General features: G+C 45.2%; 1 protein-coding gene across 4 annotated transcripts in view; it reads right to left on the bottom strand.

Annotated features, from left to right (window-relative positions):
- The window catches only part of rigi (RNA sensor RIG-I), a 159,659-nt gene that overhangs the window by 17,484 nt on the left and 119,406 nt on the right, over positions 1 to 22,769 (bottom strand). For all 4 annotated transcript variants that reach the window (XM_070887816.1, XM_070887799.1, XM_070887808.1 and 1 more), the window contains 6 exons: positions 21,612 to 21,765; positions 19,605 to 19,863; positions 7,103 to 7,265; positions 5,950 to 6,051; positions 5,126 to 5,283; positions 196 to 331 (listed from right to left, as the gene is read on the bottom strand). In XM_070887816.1, coding sequence (XP_070743917.1) covers positions 196 to 331; positions 5,126 to 5,283; positions 5,950 to 6,051; positions 7,103 to 7,265; positions 19,605 to 19,863; positions 21,612 to 21,765 — 972 coding nt within the window. The remainder of the gene's footprint in view (positions 1 to 195; positions 332 to 5,125; positions 5,284 to 5,949; positions 6,052 to 7,102; positions 7,266 to 19,604; positions 19,864 to 21,611; positions 21,766 to 22,769) is intronic.

Here is a 22,769-nt window from a genome sequence, read left to right on the forward strand (position 1 = left end):
TTATTTTGTGCTCCACTTCCTTTCGGGGTTGGTAACCCGAATTTTTCCAGCAGGTCGGGACTTCCGCGCCTGGCACAAAATGTCCCGTCTCTTGGATGTTACCACCCCCAAACGGGACACGATGCAATTTCACCCCCTATGAATATGAAAAATACAAAGCTTGATCTATAATTAAAGCATAATTATTATTTTTACCTTCAAATAATGCGGTAAGTCCCTGCTCCGTCAAATCATATCTGCCTCCTTTCACATTATTAAAAAATTGCTCGAGATAATCTACTGCGTCTTTGGTGCGGGCATCATCATTGATAATCAGAGCGTCGTTGTATTTCTAAGGACGAGGACAGGTTATAAATAAACTAGTAAAGGAGAAACATAGAAAATAGGTACAGGAGTAGGCCATTCGAGCTTGCACCACCATTCAATAAGATCATGGCTGATCATTCCCTCAGTACCCCTTTCCTGCTTTCTCTCCATACCCCTTGATCCCCTTAACCGTAAGGGCCATATCTAACTCCCTCTTGAATATATCCCATGAACTGGCATCAACAACTCTCTGCGGCAGGGAATTCCACAGGTCAACAACTCTCCGAGTGAAGAAGTTTCTCCTCATCTCAGTCCTAAATGGCCTCCCCTTATCCTAAGACTATGTCTCCTGGTTCTGGATTTCCCCAACATCGAGAACATTCTTCCTGCATCTAACCTGTCCAGTCCCGTCAGAATCTTGTATGTTTCTATGAGATCCCCTCTCATCCTTCTATCGCCAGTGAATAAAGGCCCAGTTGATCCAGTCTCTCCTCATATGACAGCCCAGCCATCCCTGGAATCAGTCTGGTGAACCTTCGCTGCACTCCCTCAATAGCAAGAATGTCCTTCCTCAGACTAGGAGACCAAAACTGAACACAATATTCCAGGTGAGGCCTCACTAAGGTCCTGTACAACTGCAGTAAGATCTCCCTGCTCCTATATTCAAATCCCCTAGCTATGAAGGCCAACATACCATTTGTCTTCTTTGCCGCCTGTTGTACCTCCGTGTCCACTTTCAGTGACTGATGAACCATGACACCCAAGTCTTGTTGCACCTCCCCTTTTTCTAGTCTGCCGCCATTCAGATAATATTCCGCCTTCGTGTTTTTGCCCCCAAAATGGATAACCTCACATTTATCCACATTATACTGCATCTGCCATGTATTTGCCCACTCACCTAACCTGTCCAAGTCACCCTGCAGCCTCTTAGCGTCCTCCTCACAACTCACACCGCCACCCAGTTTAGTGTCATCCACAAACTTGGGAGATATTACACTCTATTCATCCAAATCGTTAATGTATATTGTAAAGAGCTGGGGTCCCAGCACTGAGCCCTGCGGCACCCCACTAGTAACTGCAAGCCATTCTGAAAAGGACACGTTTATCCCGACTCTCTGCTTCCTGTCTGCCAACCAGTTCTCTATCTATGTCAGTACATTACCCCCAATACCATGTGCTTTGATTTTGTACACCAATCTCTTGTGTGGGACCTTGTCAAAAGCCTTTTGAAAGTCCAAATACACCACATCCACTTGTTCTCCCTTGTCCACTCTACTAGTTACATCCTCAAAAAATTCCAGAAGATTCGTCAAGCATGATTTCCCTTTCATAAATCCATGCTGACTCGGTCCGATCCTGTCACTGCTTTCCAAATGGGCTGCTATTTCATCCTTAATGATTGATTCCAACATTTTCCCCACTATTGATGTCAGGCTAACCGGTCTATAATTATCCGCTTTCTCCCTCCTTTTTTAAAAAGTGGCATTACATTAGCTACCCTCCAGTCCATAGGAACTGATCCAGAGTCAATAGATGGTTGGAAAATGATCACCAATGCATCCACTATTTTTAGGGCCACTTCCTTAAGTGCTCTGGGATGCAGACTATCAGGACCCAGGGATTTAATTCCATCAATTTCCCCAACACAATTTCCCGCCTAATAAGGATATCTGTCAGTTCCTCATTCTCACTAGACCCACTGTCCCCTAGTACATTCGGAAGGTTATTTGTATCTTCCTTTGTGAAGACAGAACCGAAGTATTGGTTCAATTGGTCTGCCAATTCTTTGTTCCCCATTATACATTCACCTGAATCCGACTGCAAGGGACCTACGTTTCTCTTTACTAATCTTTTTCTCTTCACATATTTATAGAAGCTTTTGCAGTCAGTTTTTATATTCCCTGCAAGCTTCCTCTCGTACTCTATTTTCCCCTTCTTAATTAAACCCTTAGTCCTCCTCTGCTGAATTCTAAATTTCTCCCAGTCCTCAGGTTTGTTGCTTTTTCTAGCCAATTTATATGCCTCTTCCTTGGTTTTAACACTATCCTTAATTTCCCTTGTTAGCCATGGTTGAGCCACCTTCCCCGTTTTATTTTTACTCCAGACAGGGATGTACAATTGCTGAAGTTCATCCATGTGATCTTTAAATGTTTGCCATTGCTTATCCAACGACAACCCTTTAAGTATCCTCTGCCAGTCTATTCTAGCCAATTCACGCCTCATACCGTCGAAGTTACCTTTTCTTAAGTTCAGGACCCTAATTTCCGAATTAACTTTGTCACTCTCCATCTTAAGGAATTCTACCATATTATGGTCACTTTTCCCCAAAGGGCCTTGCACAACAAGATTGCTAATTAGTCCCTTCTCCTTACACATCACCCAGTCGAGGATGGCCAGCTCCCTGGTTGGTTCCTCGACATATTGGTCTAGAAAACTCCAGGAAATTCTCCTCCACCGCATTGCTACCAGTTAGGTTAGCCCAATCTATATGTAGATTAAAGTCGCCCATGATTACTGCTGTACCTTTACTGCACACATCCCTTATGTCTTCTTTGATGCTGTCCCCAACCTCACTACTACTATTTGGTGGTCTATACACAACTCCCACTAGCGTTTTCTGCCCTTTGGAATTCCGCAGCTCCACCCATACCGATTCCACATCATCCAGGCTAATGTCCTTCCTTACAATTGCATTGATTTCCTCTTTAACCAGCAACACCACCCTGCCTCCTTTTCCTTTCTGTCTATCCTTCCTAAATGCTGAATACCCTCAGATGTTGAGTTCCCAGCCTTGGTCACCCTGGAGCCATGTCTCCGTGATGCCAATCACATCATATCTGTTAATTGCTATCTGCAGTTAATTCATCCACCTTATTCCGAATACTCCTCGCATTGAGGCACAGAGCCTTCAGGCTTGTCTTTTTAACACACTTTGCCCCTTTTGAATCTTGCTGTAATGTGGCCCTTTTTGCTTTGGGTTTCTCTGCCCTCCAACTTTTACTATTCTCCTTTCTATCTATTGCTTTTGCCCCCCTTCTATTTCCCTCTGTCTCCCTGCATAGGTTCCCATCCCCCGCCATATTAGTTTAACTCCTCCCCAATAGCACTCGCAAACATTCCCCGTGGGACATTGGTTCCGATCCTGCCCAGGTGCAGACCACCTCCCCCAGAACTAGTTCCAATGTCCCAGGAATTTGAATCCTTCCCTTCTGCACCATTTCTCAAGCCACGTATTCATCTGAGCTATCCTGCGATTCCTACTCTGACTAGCACGTGGCACTGGTAGCAATCCTGAAATTACTATTTTTGAGGTCCTACTTTTTAATTTAACTCCTACCTCCCTAAATTCGTCTCGTAAGACTTCATCCCGTTTTTTACCTATATCGTTGGTACCTATATGCATCACGACAACTGGCTGTTCACCCTCCCTTTTCAGAATGTCCTGCACCCGCTCCGAGACATCCTTGACCCTTGCACCAGGGAGGCAACATACCATCCTGGAGTCTCAGTTGCGGCCGCAGAAACGCCTATCTATTCCCCTTACAATTGAATCCCCCATCACTATCGCTCTCCCACTCTTTTTCCTGCCCTCCTGTGCAGCAGAGCCAGCCACGGTGCCATGAACTTGGCTGCTGCTGCTCTCCCCTGAGGAGTCATCCCCCGCAACTTTACCCAAAGCAGTGTATCTGTTTTGCAGGGGGATGACCGCAGGGGACGCCTGCACTACCTTCCTGTTGGTCTTCCATTCCCTATCTGGCTGTGGACCCTTTACCTGTGATAAGACCAACTCACGAAACGTGCTAGTCACGTCATTTTCAGCATCGTGTATGCTCCAGAGTGAATCCACCCGCAGTGCGGTCTGTCAGGAGCTGGAGGCGGACACACTTCCCGCACACGTAGTCGTCAGGGACACCGGAAGTGTTCCTGACTTCCCACATAGCACAGGAGGAGCATAACACGTGTCCAAGCTCTCCTGCCATGATTTAACCCTTAGATACACTTAAATTGGCAACAACAATGCTAAAAGTTAATTACTGATATATATATATATATATATATAGAAGACTAGTTAATAACATTTACAATAAAACTACCAAAGTAATTGGAGAATTCATTGCATGACCATCAAGAGATGAATAAGAAAGTGCTGGGTGTTTTGAAATCGTGCAACAAACAATAGATTCTAATAAATGAACAACGAGTTGCATTGATAATGGCCTTTAACATTGATAATCGCTCCTGTGAAGCGTTTTACTAACAAATTTTGACACCGAGCCACACAAGGAGATATTGGGATAGGTGATCAAAAGCTTGGGCAAAGAGGTAGGCTTTAAGGAGCATCTTAAAGGAGGAGAGAGGTAGAGAGCCGAAGATGCTTAGGAAGGGAATTCGAGAGCTTAGGGCCTCGTCAGCTGAAGGCCTGCAATGTTCCCCCTAATTTTTGGGGGCCTCTTTAAGTGGCTGTGGGCCCATTCAAATTTTCGTGCTTGCACAATTGTTCCCATTTAAAAGCCTGTGTGCGGCCTGCACGGCACCTGCACAGTTTAATGGGAATGTTGCTGGCCTGTAGTACAACAATATAAAATCATCAGAGCTTATGCAATGAACAGATTACTTGTGGAGTTATATATCCAAACATTTACATTTTAAAATTAGATAAAAATATACCACTGTACAGAAAACCATATTATCCTTGAATTCAAGCTCTGCAAATGGTTGAGTCTGAAATTAAAAAGTTAGAAACCGATCTCACACGCGCACATACATACAGAACCCCATTGATGGCCGGTGATGTGACAGCAGTACAAGCTCCCCTCACCCGCAAGTGCTCGGTGTAAGTGAAAAGTGCCCGACAAATTCGCCTTTCCTCTTCCACATCTTCCATTTGGAGAACTTTGCACTTTTTCTGCACCTCGATAATCCACTGCTCATACTTTTGTGTCCCTCGGTTTCGATTCTGCACGTGCAACAAGTCGTCTGTGAGGACAAAATAAGTGCTAAGAGAGGCGCTTCATCGCATTGCAAAAAGCAGCACCTCCTCTGATCAGAACCTGAGATTTAGGCAGGATAAGCTATGTCTTCAAATGCTACCCCCATCCTCCTGACAAAACGATCAGTCATGGGTAAACAACAGGTGTAGAATGCTGCAATTCATCACACAGTGACATAGATTTCCTCAGTTTCCTATTCGTAATAACACCTAAATATGTTTCCAAATGGACTACAATTAGCAAAAAAAAGGACTCTTTCATCCAGATCATCCAGCCTGCACTAATTGGTCCGATCAAACACACTTTGCAAATGTAAAAATATCCCTTTAAGTTGTCATAAGAACATAAGAAATAGGAGAAGGAGTAGGCAATTCAGCTCTTCGAGCTTGCTCTGCCGTTCAATATCATGGCTGAACTTCTGCCTCAACTCCACCATCCCGCCCGATCCCTCTATCCCTTGGTTTCCTGAGTGTCCAAAAATCTGGCGACCTCTCCCCTGTGCTAATACAGAAAATAAGGTTGTGATCTCACCCATCAAAGAATTTCATTCATGAAATTATCTGGTTTAGTTCTATGTTTTTAAAACCATGTAACGTGCAGGATTTCGTCATTTCCACTTCATCAAAATCCAAAAAAAAGCATTGCAGTTTACCGATGTTGTAAATGCTCCTGGCCTTAGATTCCACTTCTTCCATAATTTTAGTGATAACGTCCGCAAATGGATCCTTTTTACGTTTGATAGCTTCTCGAGTACCTGCCAAGGAACAAAAACATAAAAAACATACAAGTTTAAGAAGGACATCTCAGGTTGTCATTATCAATGTTATGCAATGCAAACGCTAGCTTCACCTTTTTATTTCCCCTTGTTCTGATTTGCTTCGTTATCCGCACTGAATCACACGATTACTCCACTTTCCCGATTTCTTTCTGGCGGAAGGCTTCCACTTGCCCGTTGCACCCAATGGGTTAATTTTCAAACTTCTGTTAGCAGCAGTATGTGGGCACAGTAAAGGTGCTGCTTACAGCTTGTGAAAGAACAGCATCAGGGTCCGAGAATTTCCTCAGAGTAGCTCCCGCACCGATGCCATAACTTGGCCGCAAGTGCGACGGAAAGCTCAATGTGATAATGATGGTATTTGAGTAGGATGTGCCATAAGTCTGCTACAACTGGGGCCAGCTATTTATTCCCATTTCATTTTGTTTTTCATGCATCAAATAAAGTATTTGTTTGAATCAATTTTATAGCTTGGATTGTCCAGACAAATCTTTTTTGAGTAACATTACATTAATGCCAGTCAGATCCGGAAGTCACTGAATTACATAGAAAGTACAGGACAGAAACAACTCATCTATGCCGGTGTTTATGCTCCACACGAACCTCCTCCCACCCCTCTTCATCTCACCTTATCAGGATACCTTTCTATTCCTTTCTCCCTCATGTGTTTATCTAGCTTCCCCTTAAATAAATCTATGCTATTTGCCTCAACCACACCTTGAGGTAGCAAGTTCCACTCTCTGGGTAAAGAAGTTTCTCCTGAATTACTTACTGGATTTATTAGTAACTATCTTATATTTATGGACCCCAGTTTTGGACGCCCCCACAAATGGAAACATCTCTACATCTACCCCGTCAAACTCCTTCATAATCTTAACGACCTCTTCATAATCGAAAGACCTAATGGACCTACGACATGAATAAATTCATTTCCAGCAGTTTTAGGAACAACATTAAGGGCTGGGCAGAATAAAAATTTCAATGCTATCCTTTCAAGCTGCTGAGATATTGATGTAGTATAAAGTCTTACATTTCTGTGAAACAAAAACATATTTCTTCAGCTCTGCCTCATTCCTTTTCACAGTTGATATTGTTTCGGCATCAAGATTGGCGCATATCTGGAAAATATAATCCACCGCATCGCTGACCGAGTTGGCATCACCAACTCCAACTGATGCTGTCAATCCAACGATCTATCGGAAAACAAATAAGAAAAAGGAATTTTCATGTTATTATATGGAGGTGCGATCAAAGACAAGTATAGTATTTTCCTTCCTTCCTAACCATCTTAAGATTGATTTATCAGCTTTGTTTTCTGTCCCCACATGCACTATTCCCAGGCTCAGTTAGACTGAACTACTGAGGGGAGGTGGTTCAGTACATTGAGAATAATAGAATAGTACAGCACAGAAGGGTGCTGTTTGTGCCTGCACCGGCTCTTTTGAAGAGTCAGTTAGTCCCACCCCCCACTCTTTCCCCATATCCCTGCAATTCTTTCTCCTTCAAGTATTTATCCAATTCCCTTTTGAAGGCTACTATTGAATCTGTATCCACCAACCTATCAGGCAGTGCGTTCCAAATCCTAACCACTCGTTGCATAAAAACGTTTTCACTCATGTCACCTCTGGTTCTTTTGGCAAACATCTTAAATCTGGGCCCTCTAGTTATCAACCCTTCAGCCATTGGATTCTATATAATGGATGAGAAGCATTTTGATGTACTGGCTTAAAAACAGAAAATGCTGGAAATCTCAGCAGGTCAGGCTGCATCTGTGGAGAGGAAGCAGAGTTAACATTTCGGATCAATGACCCATCGTCAGAACTGGAGTGTTTGGAAAGACCAGATTCTTAACAAGCACTAAAAGGGGGAGGGGAAGAAAGAACAAAAGGGAAGGTCTGTGATAGGGTGGAAGACAGGAGAGATTAGACAGACAAAACGGATGATGGCCCACATTCAAATGTAATGCCAGAAGTTAGAAAAACATTAGTTAAGATAGGGTGTGAATGGCGGGATAATGACCAACTGTCATTAGAGACAAGGAGAGAAAAACAAGGAAGAAAGAAACAGGCTCTGAGGGAGTTGGGGGAGGGGAAAGGGAGCCAAAAGTTTGCAGAGGTTACGCTCTGAAATTGTTGAACTCTATGTTGAGTCCAGAAGGCTGTAAAGTGCTGTTCCTCGAGCTTGCGTTGAGCTTAGTTGGAACAATTAGGAGGCCGAGGACGGAGAGGTCAGAATGGGAATGGAGCAGAGAATTAAAGTGACAGGCGACCGGCAGTTCAGGGTCACACTTGCGGACTGAACGGAGGTGGTCTGCAAAGCAGTCACTCAATCTACGTTTGGTCTCCCCAATGTAGAGGAGACCACATCGTGAGCAGTGAATACAGTATATTAAATTGAAAGAAGTCCAAGTAAATCGCTGTTTCACCTGGAAGGAGTATTTGGGGCCCTGGATAGTGGGAGGAGGTAAAAGGGCAGGTGTTGCATCTCCTGCGCTTTTACGGAAAGTTACCGTGGGAAGGGGAGGGGGTGCTGGGGGTAACTGCGGAATGGACCAGGGTGTCACGGAGGGAGTGGTCCCTTCGGAATGCTGAGAGGGGAAGATGCTGAAAGGGGGAGGGGAAGAAAGAACAAAAGGGAAGGTCTGTGCTTGTTAAGAATCTGTTCTTTCCGAACACACTCCAGTTCTGATGAAGCGTCATTGACCCTGAGGGAGTGCAGTGAAGGTTCACCAGACTGATTCCCAGGATGGCAGGAGTGATATATGAAGGAAAACTGGATCGACTAGGCTTATATTCACTGGAATTTAGAAGAATGAGAGGGGATCTCATAGAAACATATACAATTCTGACAGGATTGGACAGGTTAGATGCAGGAAGAATGTTCCCGATGTTGGGGTAGTCCAGAACTAGGGGGGTCATAGTCTAAGGATAAGGGGTAAGCTATTTAGGACCGAGATGAGAAGAAACTTCTTCACTCAGAGAATTGTGAACCTGTGGAATTCTCTACCACAGAAAGCTGACGAGGCCAGTTCGTTAGATATATTCAAAAGGCAGTAAGATGTGGCCCTTATGGCTAAAGGGATCAAGGGGTATGGAGAGAAAGCAGGAATGGAGTACTGAAGTTGCATGATCGGCCATGGTCATATTGAATGGTAGTGCAGGCTCGAAGAGCCGAATGGCCTACTCCTGCACCTATTTTCTATGTTTCTATGTTAACTCTGCTTTCTCTCCACAGATGCTGCCTGACCTGCTGAGATTTCCAGCATTTTCTGTTTTTATTCCAGATTCCAGCATCCGCAGTATTTTGCTTTTGTATTGATGTACTGACTGATGTTCCTGGATCAGGTGTGGCTTATTTGAAGTTGCCTGAGATAGCACAGTGTGCAAACACTGACCATTAAACGTTCATTAAACTCTTCCCAAGTTTCTTACTTCTGTGAAGACAACAGAGGCGATGGAAGCAATTAAAGCTCAACTGACACTAAAGGTCATCTGACACTTAGCATTGATGACAATGCTGTGGCGAGTGGAGAAGGGAGATATGGAACTCAGCTGTGAGATTGAGCTAAATTATTAATAGATTAGTCATTAACCCAGGGTGGTTCAGGGATCTAGCCATTTCAGATATGTGTGTGCGTATGTGAATGTGTGTGCATCTGTAAGTGAATGAATGTGTGTGTATGAATGTTGCGAGAGTGTGTGAATGAATGTGTGTAAATGTATGTGAGAGTGAATATATGCATATGAATGTGTGCATGTAAGTGAATGAGTGAATGTGTGTGCGTGTGAATGAGTGTGTGTCAATGTGACTGTATGCATGTGTGTGTGTGCGCGTGTAAGTGAATGTGTTGCACCATCACACTGTCAGACTGAATAATTATTTTTATTCTGACAATGCCATTGGCAACATAAACAGGGACAAACGGGCCGAAATTGCCTCTTTCTACAAGAGCCGTGACCGCCTCAAAGAGTCAGCCACTCACTGCTTGGTCAGCGCAGAGGGGCCACCATTTTGAAAATTGCCCTCCAGTATTTGTGGAGCAGCGTACGGGACCGCCCCAGCTGTCTTCCTGCCCCATCGGGCACGCGCTGACCCCTTACCAACTGGTGGCGACCCCCTTTCCACCCCGCGGGAAATTGCCCCACGGGAGCACATCGATTGCCGCTCGGTGCCCCTGACAGCTTTCCCTGGTGGAACCTTCTTGTGGCTGGGCAGCACATCCGCCCTTAAAAGGGAGGGCACTGCCGCTGCCACCATATTATTTTAATTGTCGGCCGACTCCAAACTCTGCCCGACAATGACAGCCACAGGGTCGGATGGGCTGACAAGAGGCAGCCCGGTACCTCCTCTTGCATACGGGGACGCTAGTGCAGCCAAAACCCTCCCTGGTGGTCCAGTGGGTGCCACTAAAGTGGCTGCAGAGCTTGCAGTGGCTCTCCCCTTTAACTGAAGGGGAGGGATGTTGTGACGCGTCAGCGCGGCACTGATGACTCAGAGCGGCGGCCGACCTGACAGAACGGCATGTCCGCCCCGCTCCTGACCCCACATCTGCTCCGCTGCAAAAAAAAAATAATGAGCTGAATTTCGCCGGATTTTCCGTCTCATGCATTGGGGCAGAGAAAACACTTAAAAAAACAGTAAGTGCACCCCATTTGGGGCAGAGGGCAATTTCGGTCCCTAAATATCGTCCCTTCCCCCATATTTCAGCAGATGGACAAAGCAACGAGTGTGGTACTCAGCCATACCTCGGGTTCAATTCTCGGCCTGTGCTGTGTTAGCTGGTCTCCCTGGGGGAAGTGGTATTACACCTTAGTGATGGGAAGGAGGAAAATAATTGTTTGAAGTTCCTCCCCAAACAGTAACACCAGCTGGAATGTGTGTGGGGTTACATACCATCAAGGTGTTACCTTCAGAAGAGAAGGACTAAAGGGAAATAAATAAATAATAGAAATAGAACCTTTTTAAAAGATTAAATAGGAACATAGGAATTGATAGACAAAGAAAGACTATCTAGTTTGCCTTCTACCAGCTTGGTAGTCACATGATACAACGATAATGGAGTTGCTGACTAATCACAGCGATCGACCTCCATCAATGAGTCTACAACAGACACAGACATGAGGCGAGGAACACCCGCAGTGGTTTAAAGCTTTGGGAACCATGGGTCCAAAGTCCCCTGTTCCACCCAAGCATCTCAAATTACTCATATACTGTATCCCAAAATGTTATTTTCTGAAAGAAATCTATCCAATTTGCATTTGAATGAATCAATACAAACTGCATACACCGTCTCCCTTGGGAGTCTGTTCCATAGATTGACCACTTGCTCATTGAAATTGCCCTGATTTTAACTCCAGGTGGATTCCCCGCTCAGGCTCAAGTTAAAATTAGTCAGGACTCAATGATGTCATCGGGCTGCAACATGAATATGTAAAGAAGGACCTTCTTGGCTCTGGGTGCATGTCCTTGCTGCCTGCTCAGGAGAGTAGATTAAAATTGCAGATGTGATCACCATGGTATTCGGACAGGTAAGAGCCAGGGCGATTTAACTGTCCACCTTCCAGGTTTCTGCTGAATGAGTAGAGTTAAAATCACCCCGTTTATTTACACAGATTGGTTTTGAAATATAATTCCATGCAATCATTTGATTTTCAGAAAGAGGTTCTGATGGTGAGACTGCTGCTTCTACATGAAAGTTTTTAGCCTCTTCAGTACAAAGCAGTGGCAAAAACGGACAGGACTGGAATTTAAAATTAAAACAGTAATTGCAGCAAAACACTCAGTGGAGAGAAACAGAGTTAACGTTTCAGGTTGATGACCTTTCATCAGAACTGCAAGTAGCTAATGTAACACCACTTTTTAAAAAGGGAGGGAGAGAGAAAACGGTGAATTATAGACCAGTTAGCCTGACATCAGTCGTGGGGAAAATGTTGGAATCAATTATTAAGGATGAAATAGCAGCGCATTTGGAAAGCAGTGACAGGATCGGTCCAAGTCAGCATTCATTTATGAAAGGGAAATCATGCTTGACAAATCTTCTGGAATTTTTTGAGGAGGTAACTAGTAGAGTGGACAAGGGAGAACCAGTGGATGTGGTGTATTTGGACTTTCAAAAGGCTTTTGACAAGGTCCCACACAAGAGATTGGTGTGCAAAATCAAAGCACATGGTATTGGGGGTAATGTACTAATGTGGATAGAGAACTGGTTGGCAGACAGGAAGCAGAGAGTTGGGATAAACGGGTCCTTTACAGTGACTAGTGGGGTGCCGCAGGGCTCAGTGCTGGAACCCCAGCTCTTTACAATATACATTAATGATTTAGATGAAGGAATTGAGTGTAATATCTTCAAGTTTACAGATGACACTAAACTGGTTGGCGGTGTGAACTGTGAGGAGGACGCTAAGAGGCTGCAGGGTGACTTGGACAGGTTAGGTGAGTGGTACAAATGCATGGCAGATGCAGTATAATGAGGATAAATGTGAGGTTATCCACTTTGGGGGCAAAAACACGAAGGCAGATTATCATCTGAATGGTGGTAGATTAGGAAAAGGGGAGGTGGAACGAGACCTGGGTGTCATGGTTCATCAGTCATTGAAAGTTGGCATGCAGGTACAGCAGGCGGTGAAGAAAACAAATGGTATGTTGGCCTTCATAGCTAGGGGATTTGAGTACAGGAGCAGGGAGGTCTTACTGCAGTTTTACAGGGCCTTAGTGAGGCCTCACCTGGAATACTATGTTCAGTTTTGGTCTACTAATCTGAGGAAGGACAGCGAAGATTCACCAGACTGATTCCCAGGATGGCTGGACTGACATATGAGGAGAGACTGGATCAACTGGGCCTTTATACACTGGATTTAGAAGGATGAGAGGGGATCTCATAGAAGCATATAAGATTCTGACGGAACTGGACAAGTTAGATGCGGTAAGAATGTTCCCGATGTTGGGGAAGTCCAGAACCAGGGAACAGAGTCTTAGGATAAGGGGTAGGCCATTTAGGACTGAGATGAGGAGAAACTTCTTCACTCAGGGGATCAAGGGGTATGGAGAGAAAGTAGGAAAGGGGTACTGAGGGAATGATCAGCCATGATCTTATTGAATGGTGGTGCAGGCTCGAAAAGCTGAATGGCCTACTCCTGCACCTACTTTCTATATTTTCTATGTTTCTATGAGTCATAGGTGCAGGAGTAGGCCATTCGGCCCTTTGAGCCTGCACCACCATTCAATATGATCATGGCTGAACATGCAACTTCAGTAACCCATTCTTGCTTGCTCTCCATACCCCTTGATCCCTTTAGCCCTAAGAGTCACATCGAACTCCCTTTTGAATATATCTAACGACTGGCCTCAACAACTTTCTGTGGTAGAGAATTCCATAGGTTCACAATTTTCTGAGTGAAGAAGTTCCATCTCGGTCCTAAATGGCTTACCCCTTATCCTTAGACTGTGACCCCTGGTTCTGGACTTCCCCAACATCGGGAACATTCTTCCTGCATCTAACCTGTCCAATCCCGTCAGAATTGTATATGTTTCTATGAGATCCCCTCTCATTCTTCTAAATTCCAGTAAATACAAGCCTAGTCGATCCAGTCTTTCTTCATACGTCAGTCCTGCCATCCCGGGAATCAGTCTGGTGAACCTTCGCTGCACTCCCTCAATAGCAAGAATGTCCTTCATCAGATTCGGAGACCAAAACTGAACACAATACTCAAGGTGTGTCCTCACTAAGGCCCTGTACAAATGCAATAAGACCTCCCTGCTACTATACTCAAATCCTCTCACTATGAAGATTCAACAGTTTATAAGCAAGTAGAGTAAGGGAAAGGTGGGCGGGAAAGAACAAAATGGACGGTCTGTGATAGGATGAAAGGCAGAAGAGATTAAATGGCAAAAAAGATGATGGTGCAAGGCAAAAATCATATAATTTAAAATGATACAGCCCAGCGTGCCGGTGTCGGCTCTTTGAAAGAGCTATCCAATTAGATCATCATAACTCACTGCATAAAACATATTCTTCCATTAAAGCTCCTCTTAACCTTCTCTGTTCTAAGGAGAACACTCTCAGCTTCTCCAGTCTCTCCATGTAACTGAAGTCCCTCATCCCTGGTAACGTTCTAGTAAATCTCCTCTGCACTCTCTGCAAGGCCTTGACATCCTACCTAAAGTATGGTGCCCAGAATTGGACACAGTACCAGCTGAGGCCTAACCACTGATTTATAAAGGTTTAGCATATTCTTAAATGGGGTGATAATGGGACAAGTAAAGAAATAAAAGATGGGTTCAGAGGAGGTGTAAATGGCAATGGCAGCAAACACAGAAAAGGAAACAGAAAATAATGACAGTGAACAAGGTAAAAGAGAAAGGGCAAAACTTTAAGGTGGGGCATCCCTAGAAGAGAAGTGGCAGTGAATTAATCTAAAACTATAAGCAAAATACTGTAGAAGCCGGACTCAGATTCATAGAATGATACAGCACAAATGGAGGCCATTTGGCCCATCGTGCCTGAAGGAACTATCCACTCCCCCCTGCTCTTTCCCCATAGCCCTGTACGTTTTTCCTTTTCAAGTATTTTTCTAATTCCTTTTGTAAGTTACTGTTGAATCTGCTTCCACCACCCTTTCAGGCAGTGCATTCCAGATCACAATAATTCACTGCGTAATTTGTTTTTCCTCATGTCATCTCTGGTTCTTTTGCCCATTACCTTAAATCTGTGTCCTCTGGCTATCGACCCTTCTGCCACTGTAAACAGTTTCTGTATGTCCAGAATAAAGTAATGTGACTGAGTACTGTAGACATGAGTAAGTGTGACCTTAGTCTCTTTATTCTAACTCCAGAGTGCTGGTACAGCATGGGAGGCCTGCTTATATAGTGCTCCCAAGGGATGCTGGGATTCCTTGGGACACCAACACATACGCCCTCTGATGGCGGTAGAATGCTGGTTACATAGGGTTGCATACATAACATCACTCCCTCCCACCCTTATTTACAGGGTGAGACGATCTGGGGCTTTTCGCTCCCTAGTCAATCGTCTCAGTACAAATGCAGGTGCAGGTGAGTTGGTTGGTTCTTCGCTGGGCTGCTAGACAGCTGGCCTTGCTGGGCTACTGGGGATGATGAGTTCAGCTTCGTGGTCAACCGTGATGTCAGTTGCCACTTGTGTGTGTCGGAGGGTCGAAGTTGGTGGTGTCCTCTTCAGGTTGCTCGTGGCTGTCTGTGAGTCGCAGTTTGGTTTGGTCCAAATGCTTTCTGCAAGTTAGTCCATTTGCAAGTTTCACCTGAAACACTCTACTCCCTTCTTTGGCTACGACAGTGCCAGCAAGCCATTTGGGACCATGTCCATAGTTGAGTACAAATACAGGGACATTGAATATCGCATAGCAAATTTGTGCGATCATGGTACATGCTTTGTTGATGCCGCCTGCCCTCGATCTGGACTAGAGAAAGCCTTGTTTTGAGCGTCCTTTTCATGAGCAGCTCGTCTGGGGGAACTCCGCTGAGCGAGTGGAGTCTGGTGCGGTAGCTGAGGACTCGGGTCAGGCGGGTCTGCAGGGAACCTTCCGACAAGCGTTTCAAGCTTTGCTTGACGGTTTGGATTGCCCGTTCTGCCTGGACGTTGGATGCGGGCTTCAACGGGGCAGATGTGATGTGCTTGATCCCATTGGGGGAATGCTGGTGAAGCACGGCCCATTGTCGCTGACAAGGACATCAAGCAGGCCGTGCGTGGCAAACATGGCTCGTAGGCTTTCGATGGTGGCAGTGGACGTGCTTACAGACATTATTACAACTCAATCCACTTAGAATAAGCATCCACAACAATCAAGAACATTTTGCCGAGAAACGGGCCAGTGAAGTCAACGTGGATCCTAGACCCCGGTTTGGAGGGCCATGACCACAAACTTAGCGGTGCCTCCCTGGGTGCATTGCTCAGTTGAGAGCAAGTGTTGCATTGGCGCACGCAAGACTCCAAATCTGAGTCGATGCGGGGCCACCACACATGGAATCTGGCTATAGCTTTCATCATTACTATGCTTGGGTGGGTACTGTGTAGGTGACGTATGAATAATTCCCTGTCTTTCTTGGGCAAAACCACGCGATTACCACACAAAAGACAGTCCACCTGTATGGACATTTCGTCTTTACGCCACTGGAACGGCTTGATCTCTTCATGCATCGCCGCTGGGATGCTGGACCAGCTCCCATGGAGGACACAGTTTTTTTTACAAGGGACCATAAAGGATCCTGGCTGGTCCAAGTCCTGATCTGGCGGGCTGTAACGGGTGACTTTTCGTTTTCAAATGCACCCATCACCAAGAGCAAGTCTGCAGGCTGTGCCATTTCTATCCCGGTGGCGGGCAATGGTAGCTGAGTGAGGGTGTCAGCGCAGTTCTCTGTGCCTGGCCTGTGGCAAATTACATAGTTATATGCAGACAACGTGAGCGCCCATCTTTGGATGCGAGCAGAGACATTGGTATTGATACCTTTGCTCTCTGAGAATAGCGATATAAGCGGCTTATGGTCAGTTTCTAACTCGAACTTAAGCCCAAAGATACTGATGCATTTTTTTTACTCCGTAAACGCATGCCAGAGCTTCTTTTTCAATCATGCTGTAGGCCCTTTCGGCCTTGGACAAGCTCCTGGACGCATAAGCGACCGGTTGCAATGTTCCCAATTCATTTGCTTGTTGTAACACACACCCGACCCCGTACAATGACGCATCGCAAGCTAGCACTAAACGTTTACAAGGATCATACAGGACAAGCAGTTTGTTGGAACATAACAGATTTTGGGCTTTCTCAAAAGCAGTCTCTTGCGATTTCCCCTATACCCGATCATCTCCCTTGCGTAGCAACACGTGTAGAGGTTCTAGCAAGGTGCTTAACCCGGGTAGGAAATTACCAAAATAATTGAGGAGTCCCAGGAACGACTGCAGCTCCGTCATGTTCTGCGGTCTCGACGTGTTCTTGATGGCCTCCGTCTTGGCGTCGGTGGGTCTGATGCCGTCTGCCGCAATTCTTCTCCCTAAGAACTTGACCTCTGGCGCCAGGAAAACACACTTCGAGCGTTTCAACCTGAGTCCCACACGATCTAGCCGACTTAGAACCTCTTTCAGGTTCTTCAAGTGTTCGATGGTGTCCCGACCTGTGACCAGTATGTCGTCCTGGAAAACCACGGTGCGCGGAACCGACTTTAGCAGGCTCTCCATATTCCTTTGAAAAATAGCTGCGGCTGATCGAATCCCAAACTGGCATCTATTGTAGATGAACAGACCTTTGTGCCTGTTGATGCAGGTGAGGCCTTTCGAAGATTCCGCCAGTTCCTGCGTCATGTAGGCCGAGGTCAAGTCTAACTTGATGAATGTCTTTCCTCCTGCCAGCGTCGCAAATAGGTCGTCTGCCTTGGGTAGCGGGTACTGGTCCTGCAGCGAAAAACGGTTAATCGTTACTTTATAGTCCCCGCAAAATCTGACTGTGCCATCGCCCTCGAGAACCAGAACAATCGGACTGGCCCACTCGTTGAACTCCACCGGCACGATGATGCCCTCTCGTTGCAGCCTGTCCAGCTCGATCTCCACTTTCTCTCGAATCATATATGGCACCGCCCGTGCCTTGTGGTGGATGGGTCGTGTACCGGGAATCAAGTGGATCTGCACCTTCGCCCCCGAGAAACTTCCGATGCCTGGCTCAAATAACAACGGAAACTTGCTCAGAACCTGGGCACATGAGGCGTCGTCGACGGACGAAAGCACTCGGATGTCGTCCCAGTTCCAGCGGATTTTTCCCAGCCAGCTTCTGCCGAACAATGTGGGGCCATCTCCTGGTACTATCCATAGTGGGAGTTCGTGCACTGCTCCATCATAGGAGACTTTTACTGCTGCGCTGCCAATTACAGGGATCAGCTCTTTAGTGTAAGTTCTCAGCTTGGTGTGAATGGGGCTTAGCTTGGGCCTGTGTGCCTTGTTGCACCACAGCCTGTCGAAGGCCTTTTTGCTCATGATGGACTGACTCCATGGATACTGGAATTCCGTTCAGTTCAACTTTTAACATGATCGGTGGACATTTCGTGCTGAAGGTGTGTACCCTGTACACTTCTGCCTCCTCGGTTTGAGTCTCTAGTTCAGTTTGATCCGCCGTGGATCGGTCATCCTCTGCAACGGGTTTGCAGTTCGTCTGCACATTCGCTAGACCTTTGCACGCATAGTGTTTGAAGCGGCATTGATGGGCTCGATGATCACCTCCGCAGCGCCAACAAGGTTTTAACTGCCTCGCATTAATGCTTGATGGCGGACTCTGGGTCATCTGACTTCGTGCAACTGCAGACGTGCACGATCTGCCATATGCATTCCTGCCTGAAAACGATGTTACTTTGTGTACAGTACTTGCCGAAACATCTTTATGCTGCGAAATTTGTTTGGTGTTATCGCTGGTGGACATAAATGCCTGGGCTATCGTTATAGCTTTGCTCAGGTTCGGTGTTTCAACAATCAATAGTTTGCGAAGGATTACCTCATGGCCAATGCCAAGCACAACAAAGTCTCTTAGCATTTGCTCCAGGAATCCATCAAATTTGCAATGTTCCGCAAGGCGCCTTAGTTCAGTGACATAGCTCGCCACTTCCTGGCCTTCAGATCGTTGACATGTGTAAAATCGATACCTTGCCAGCAGAACGCTCTCCTTCAGATTTAGGTGCTCCCGGACCAGCGTACATAGATCTTTGTATGATTTGGTTGTTGGTTTCACCGGAGCAAGAACATTTTTCATGAGGCCATAGGTTGTTGCCCCGCAGACGGTGAGGAGGATTGCCCTTCGTTTGGTAGTGTTCCTTCCAGCTCGTTGGCCACAAAGTATTGGTCGAGTCACTCCACGAAGGCCTCCCAATTGTCTCCTTCTGAGAATTTCTCCAGGATACCAACAGTTCTCTGCATTTTCGTGTGATGGTTCGTTATCTCGTCGCCAGTTGTTCTGTCCAGAATAAAGTACGTGATTGAGTACTGTAGATGTGAATAAGCATGACCTTAGTCTCTCGATTCTAACTCCAGAGTGTTGGTACAGCATGGGATGCCTGCTTATATACAGTGCTCCCAAGGGATGCTGGGATCCCTTGGGACTCCAACAGATACACCCTCTGGTGGCGGTAGAATGCTGGTTACATAGGGTTGCATACATAACAGTTTCTCCTTATTGAGTCTATCAAAACACTTCAATATTTTGAACACTTCTATCAAGTTTCCCCTTAACCTTCTCTGCTCTAAGGAGAACAACCCCAGTTTTTCTGATATCTTCACATAACTGAAGTCCCTCATCCCTGGTACCATTCTGGTATATCTCCTTTGCACCCTTTCTAAGGCCTTGACATCCTTCCTAAAATGTGGTGCCCAGAATTGGAAACAATACTTCAGCTGAGGCCTAACCAGCATTTTATTAAAGGTTTAGCGCAACTTCCTTTCTTTTGTACTCTATGCCTCTATTTATAAAGCCCAGGATCCTGCATGGAAATCAGAAATAAAAACAAAAACAGAATAATGCTGTAAATTTAACCTGAGGTAAAGTGCTCGGTCTTGCGCCCAGTTTAATATCCAAGTATCGCTTCATTAAAACATTGTATGGGTGATTTTTAACTGTGTTATGGCATTCATCAAAAATCAGCAGGGTGAAGACAGAGAAGGATGAAATCCGGCCATTTTTGAGACTGTTCAGCAGAATCTGTGGTGTCAGGATTATGATATCATTCATCTCGACAAACATATCGACTGGAATACTGTCCGCTTTATCACCACAAAGTCCGCACACCTTGAAGCTGGAAGATAAGATAGATGGAAATTAGCCTGGCAGAATATTCAAATACAGAAATTAAACTGTGACCATCCCTCACAGCAATTAGTGTGAACATTTATACAATGGAACCCACTAAATAACATGAAAAGAAAGAAAGACTTGGATTTATATAGCGCTTTTCATGACCAAGACATCCCAAAAGTCGCTTTTCGGCCAATCATGTACTTTTTGAAGTGTAGTCACTGTTATAATGTCCCACAAACAGCAATGTGACAATGACCAGATAATCTATTTTTAGCTGTTGGTTGAGGGATAAATATTGACCCAGGACATTGGGGGAGAACTCCCCATCTCTTCTTCAAAATAGTGGCCGTGGGATCTTTTAAGTCCACCTGGGAGGACAGATGGGAGCTTTAGTTTAATGTCTCATCTGAAAGACGGCACCTCCGACAGTGCAGTGCTCCCTCAGTATTGCACTGGGAGTGACAGCCTAGACTTTGGTGCTCAAGTCCCTAGAGTGGGACTCGAAGCTGCGACCTTCTGACTCAGAGGCGAAAGTGCTATCCACTGAGCCATGGTGGACAGGTTTTTCTGTAATTTTAATCTTTTCACCGTATTTGACTCTAATTTTAGTCCATTAATATTTTCTTCTGCTTTTACATTTTAATTTTGTTCCTCAACTTGACGCTTATCAAGCACATCCTGTTTCTGCAGTCTCACGAGGTCTCATTATGACGACCTGAGGAGAGGTCAGCAGGACACAATAGCTCTTTAAAAAAAATTCATTCATGAGATGTAGGTGTCACTGGCAAGACCACCATTTATTGCCCATCCCTAAGTGCCCTATTACAAGGTGGCGGTGAACCTTGAACCGCTGCAGTCTGTGTGGTGAAGATACTCGCACAGTGCTATTAGGGAGGGAGTTCCAGGATTCTGACCCGGCGACGATGAAAGACCGGCAATTTATTTCCTTTCTACCAAAGAAATCCTTATTCATTTCTCTGCCGATCTAGATTTTAATTGCAGATTCCTTTAGAATCCTCATGACCCCACTCCATGGGTGCACTGAATAATTAAAATGTGGCACTGGTGGAAGCCTAGAAGTTTCTGCTGGTCTTTTTCCATTGGCTCCTGACTAACGAACACCCTGTGATGCGCAGCAAACAGCTAGAGAGTCAGGAGGAAGTTAGCGAGGGCCCTGATCAGGCTGCACTTACAGTACAGCCCACAGTTCTGGTCGGTTGGGGCTTTTTTCTTTAGAAAAGACACAACTTAGAGGTGACCTGACAGAGGTCTTTTAAATTATGAATGGGTCGGACAGGGTAGATGTGGTGAGAATGTTTCCACTTGTGGGAGAATGCAAAATTAGGGGCCATAAATACAAGATAATCACTAATAAATGCAATAGGGAAATTGCTTTACTTACGAGAGTGGTGACAATGTGGAACTCGCTAACACAGGGAATGGTTGAGGCGAATAGCTTAGATGCATTCAAAAGGAAACTAGACAAGTACATGAGAGAAAAGGGAATCGAAAGATATGCTGAAAGGCTGAGATGAAGCAGATGGAATGAGAGGAGACTCGTGTGGAGTATAAACACCAGCATTGACTGGTTGGGTCGAATGGCCTGTTTCTGTGCTGTATGTTCTATGTAATTTATGTCAATGTAACTGGATCCACTGTTAAAAAGCAAAGCTGAAACAATAACGAAATACCGGAGCTAACACTGCTTTCTTCAAAGGCCTGAGGTGTAGCCATTTCTGGGCATACCTGGTCTTCTGGAAGTGTTTCTTGAACAAGTCATATTGCTGTTCATAAACAGGAACAGTGGTAGCCATGAAGACAACTTTCCGGTTCTCCCCCTCGGGCCTTTCCGTGAGGTGATGCTCACTGATGTGGAGGGCGACGATGGTTTTTCCACAACCTATATTTGCCATTTTAGGATAGAAACAGAAAAAGACATTTATTTGACAATCATTCTTGTCAGCACGACTAAGCTTGCTTACAGCGTATTAATCTTTTGTGCCTTTAATAGCATCCCCTGTAGATAATCAGCTATAAATCAGAATTGCAATGGCAGAATGTGTTGCTGTTCTAATGTGCTACACCACAGATGGATTAGGACTTTGGGATGGTGCCAGTGACTCTCTCATGACCACTGGGCCATTGAGGCAGGCACTTCCTCACATGGGTACGGTGCTGTAGCGGTTACATTATTGGACGAGTAATCCAGATAATTGGAGTTCAAATCCTACCATGACGGTTTTGAGAATTTAAAAAAAGAATCTGGAAATCAGTAGAAGTGACCATGAAACTGCTGGATTGTCGTGAAAACCCAAGTGATTCATGGACTATCTGCTCATTACTGTTTATGGGAGCTTGCTGTGTGCAAGTTGGCTGCCACGTTTCCTACATTACAACAGTGACTACACTTGAATTGTACTTCATTGCTATAAAGCATTTTAGGCCGTCCTAAGGTCGTGAAGGGCGCTATATAATGTCCTTCAGGGATGGAAACCAGCTGTCTTACCTGGCCAATATGTGGACACCAGGACCACAGCAATGTGATTGACCCTGAAATGACCTAGCAACCTAGTCAGTTGCACCAGCTTTTCGGGGGTAACTAAGGATGGACAATAAATGCCAGCCTTGCCAACGATACCCACATCCCAAGAATTTTTGTTTTTAAATAGTCCCTGGTTTGAGAAACTATTGGCAAAGGCCTAAGAATAGGTCACCTGCCCATCTTGGCCAAGGAATGCCATTGCACATCACAGGGAGCAAAAATACTATTTTAAGAAATGTATAACTTTTTGTCCTAAACATGAGTGCAAGCATATTTTGAATATACCCAATAATTGGCAACATTGTAAAAAGATTTCAAATGAGCTCTTTTGAAAGTGAATTGATAGCTTAAGTAAAAATGAT

Source organism: Pristiophorus japonicus, chromosome 1 (assembly GCF_044704955.1).
Source record: "Pristiophorus japonicus isolate sPriJap1 chromosome 1, sPriJap1.hap1, whole genome shotgun sequence".
NCBI lineage: Eukaryota > Metazoa > Chordata > Chondrichthyes > Pristiophoridae > Pristiophorus > Pristiophorus japonicus.